Source organism: Rutidosis leptorrhynchoides, chromosome 2, assembly GCF_046630445.1.
Source record: "Rutidosis leptorrhynchoides isolate AG116_Rl617_1_P2 chromosome 2, CSIRO_AGI_Rlap_v1, whole genome shotgun sequence".
Lineage (NCBI taxonomy): Eukaryota > Viridiplantae > Streptophyta > Magnoliopsida > Asterales > Asteraceae > Rutidosis > Rutidosis leptorrhynchoides.
Window position 1 is genome coordinate 564,777,523 of NC_092334.1, and position 3,240 is coordinate 564,780,762.

General features: G+C 32.4%; 1 protein-coding gene across 1 annotated transcript; it reads left to right on the forward strand.

The window, feature by feature from the left end:
* The first annotated feature begins 596 nt into the window (after positions 1-596).
* Positions 597-2,978, forward strand: LOC139889762 (GATA transcription factor 8-like). Its single transcript, XM_071872695.1, has 2 exons — positions 597-821; positions 2,079-2,978. Exons 1-2 carry the CDS (start codon positions 597-599, stop codon positions 2,826-2,828), a joined length of 975 nt encoding a protein of 324 aa, XP_071728796.1. The 3' UTR covers positions 2,829-2,978.
* Positions 2,979-3,240: the final 262 nt, after the last annotated feature.

Consider the following 3,240-nt stretch of genomic DNA (forward strand, 5'->3'; position numbering starts at 1 on the left):
AAATTAACAAAGTTTGAACAATTTTTGTATTTATATTTAGTAGTATTAAAAAAATGATATTTTTTATTCCTTTAAAAAAAAAATTATTTTAAGAAAGAACCTCAGTACCTTGAAGCTAAATTTGGAATACTGATTTACTTTTGGTATATATATATATATATATATATATATATTTTGCTTAAATTCCATAAGATAAACAGAATGTGAGCTGTCTCACCCATCACTTGCATGTTATCACAATACACACGAAAAGCTTATTTACTTTTAGAAAATATATCACTCAATTTCATTACAAATACATATTATTTTTTACCAATTTTTATTCAGTTTACAAGATTAGGTATAAGTTACATAACAATGTACAAATTCGGTTTCTTCAAATTTAACTGTCCTATTCTTTTCATACCCAAATTTTTATATTGTTCTTGTTTCAGAGGAGAATTCACATAGTTTTTTTTTTAAAAAAAATTTTCGTGTTTAAGTGAACAATGCCCTGCTAACTAGTACAAAAAGTATGAAGTTTTTGTATTATTAACTTGTATTCCTTTTTTTTTTTTAATTCAGTTTTCTTTTCAGAATCTAGAGTTGAAACAAAAATGGAGGGGGATACATTCACAGATGAAATAGATTGTGGAAGTTTTTATGATCAAATTGATGATTTGATCGAATTCCCCGCAGTGACCGATACTTCGCTTGATTCTGTCGATTGTAACGAATTTAACGACTTTTGGATCACCAATTCTGATGAATTGCAAGTTTCTGATCCCGTTTTTCCCGATAGCAATTGTGTCTCTGCACTTTCGACTGAGCTTTCTGTTCCCGTGAGTAATCTACTAATCTTTAGCTTAATTGATATTGATTCTGTATTGATTTTGGGATAATGATAATGATGTCATTTTATCGGAATGTGATGTCACTGTGTCACAACAAAACACTGTTAAATTTATTAGTTTTTGTTAAAGAATTTAAATCTTTTGATTGTTTGTTACAAAACTCCTATAATTTTATTTTTTTGGCAATTTAAGAAATATTGTGAATATTAAACCATGAAATTGTTACGGAGCTACGGAGTATATTTTATTTTATTCATACTGAAATTTGAAAACTTTTGAATTCAAATAATTGTCGGTGCCATTTTTTTCTTCACTATTTTAGAATTGTTTTGTTCTCCTAGTGAAGATACAAAGAAAAAGAAGAGAACAATATTTTTGTAGGTTTTTAATATAATTGTTTGAAATTAATCTATTAGACCCAATCAATTATTGTTACTTTGAAATCCCGCAAAGATTGTTTAAAAATCAAGTTTAATTATAAAGAATTACATAATAAACATATAAATGATCAAAAGTGTTAAAAGGTCAATTTTGATGTGTGAAGTTTAATACGGAGTACAAGCTAAACCTACTGATGACTGTAAGCATTTAAATATTAACTGTTGTACGTAGTTTTCTAGATATAATCATTTTATATCAAATAACATGGCCCTTTTACCTTCAACAATAATTAACTCATGTGTAAAGTTTGATTCTTAGCCTCTTAGGTAAAAATTCAAGTGACATACTATATACTATAATTAGTCATGTATGATTCAAAGCTTCTGAATAAAGTTTGTTCTGAATGAAAATAAGCTGTTTGATAATCATTTAAAATGAACGATATAAACCGAGTAAAATTACCTTATCAAAGTGTAACATGAATAAAATATTCAATATACTTGTTTGTTAAGTGTTCATGATAGGGTTTGAGGAGAAAATTACAGAAAATTTAGGCTCTTAATGGTTAAGAGAGTGTTTCATCTCTGAATGGTTCAGCACTGAATTCTGAACTATTCAGTACCATATTCATTCAGAGGTCAGAAACAAACGCACTGAATGCTGAATGGTTCAGCATTCAGCACTGAACCATTTCATTAAGAGGCAAACAAACGCACCCTAAGTAAAGTTTGCATCTTGGTTTGAAGATTTTGGGCATTCAAAATTGAAATGGGGTACTAACACATCAGTAATATTCATGTGTTGTATAATGTTAACCGATGAATCTTGATCACAGTACTTACAATAGTTGTTATACAATTTCAGTATGAAGATATAGTCCAACTCGAATGGCTTTCGACCTTTGTGGAAGAGTCGTTTTCAGGTAGCGGAATGACCATCAACAAACAGAGTATTCCAGTTAAAAACGAGCCGATGTCAAGCCCCATATCGGTTCTTGAGAGCAGTACCAGTACCAGCAATAGCTCCAGCTCGTCCTCTTGTTCAGGTGGCAACAATATGATCCAAACGCACCGTGGGCCCCAGTGTGCACGGAGCAAGCGTCCTCGACCGCCAGTATTCAATCCTCGTGCCGCTATTGACATCTTGTCTCCATCAACCCTCGTTTCAGTCCCGGTTTTATTGGAATCCGAGAACTTTTTTGTACCTCACAATGGGCCGAAATCTGTCAGTAGTGGGCCTGAACAGAAGAATAGAAAGAACAAACCAAAGAGTAATCATGAAGACAAAAACGAAAACCGGAATCAAAATCTGGCAGGTCAAGGAGTTAGAAAGTGTATGCATTGTGAGATTACTAAAACACCACAGTGGCGTGCCGGCCCGATGGGTCCGAAAACACTCTGCAACGCTTGTGGTGTTCGTTACAAAAGTGGACGTTTGTTTCCAGAGTACCGTCCTGCTGCTAGTCCGACTTTTGTTCCTAGTTTGCACTCGAATTCACATAAAAAGGTTGTGGAGATGAGAACCAAATGCAAAACGAATGACGTTATGGTTGGGCTATGTGAGCTAGAACCCAATCTCATTCAAAAGATGAACCTGCCAGCTGATTACATGTGATCAAGAAAGTTCTCATGGGTTATGTTTTCTAGTTGGTTTATATACTCTTTTAAAGTTTAATTAGAATTGGATTGTTTAATTGGTTGATTGTGCAGGGTGTCAAGTGGGAAAGAGTTGGGATGATATATAGATAGATATTTACCAGATGTATTAAAGTGGTACAAGATTAGTGTTGGTGAGATGTTTAGGTTTGGAAGATTAAGAAGATTTAAGAGAGGTTATTTGTTCTCTTTTTACTTCTTTTTGTTTCTTTTTATGGTTTTATTATGGAGGATATTCTTTTTGTAGTTTTATATATAAGAAAAGAAATATATATATATATATAGGGGCACGATCCGTGGCTAAGCTTAAAACGAGTACAAACCGGATAAGCAAATGTGAACCACAAAATATCATAAAACTTCATTTTAGC

Excerpts from the sequence above, each read along its gene's own strand:
- LOC139889762 (XM_071872695.1), top strand. The coding sequence starts at position 597 with ATGGAGGGGGATACATTCACAGATGAAATAGATTGTGGAAGTTTTTAT. Across the intron at positions 822-2,078 it reads CGACTGAGCTTTCTGTTCCC|TATGAAGATATAGTCCAACT; the intron begins GTGAGTAATCTA and ends ATACAATTTCAG.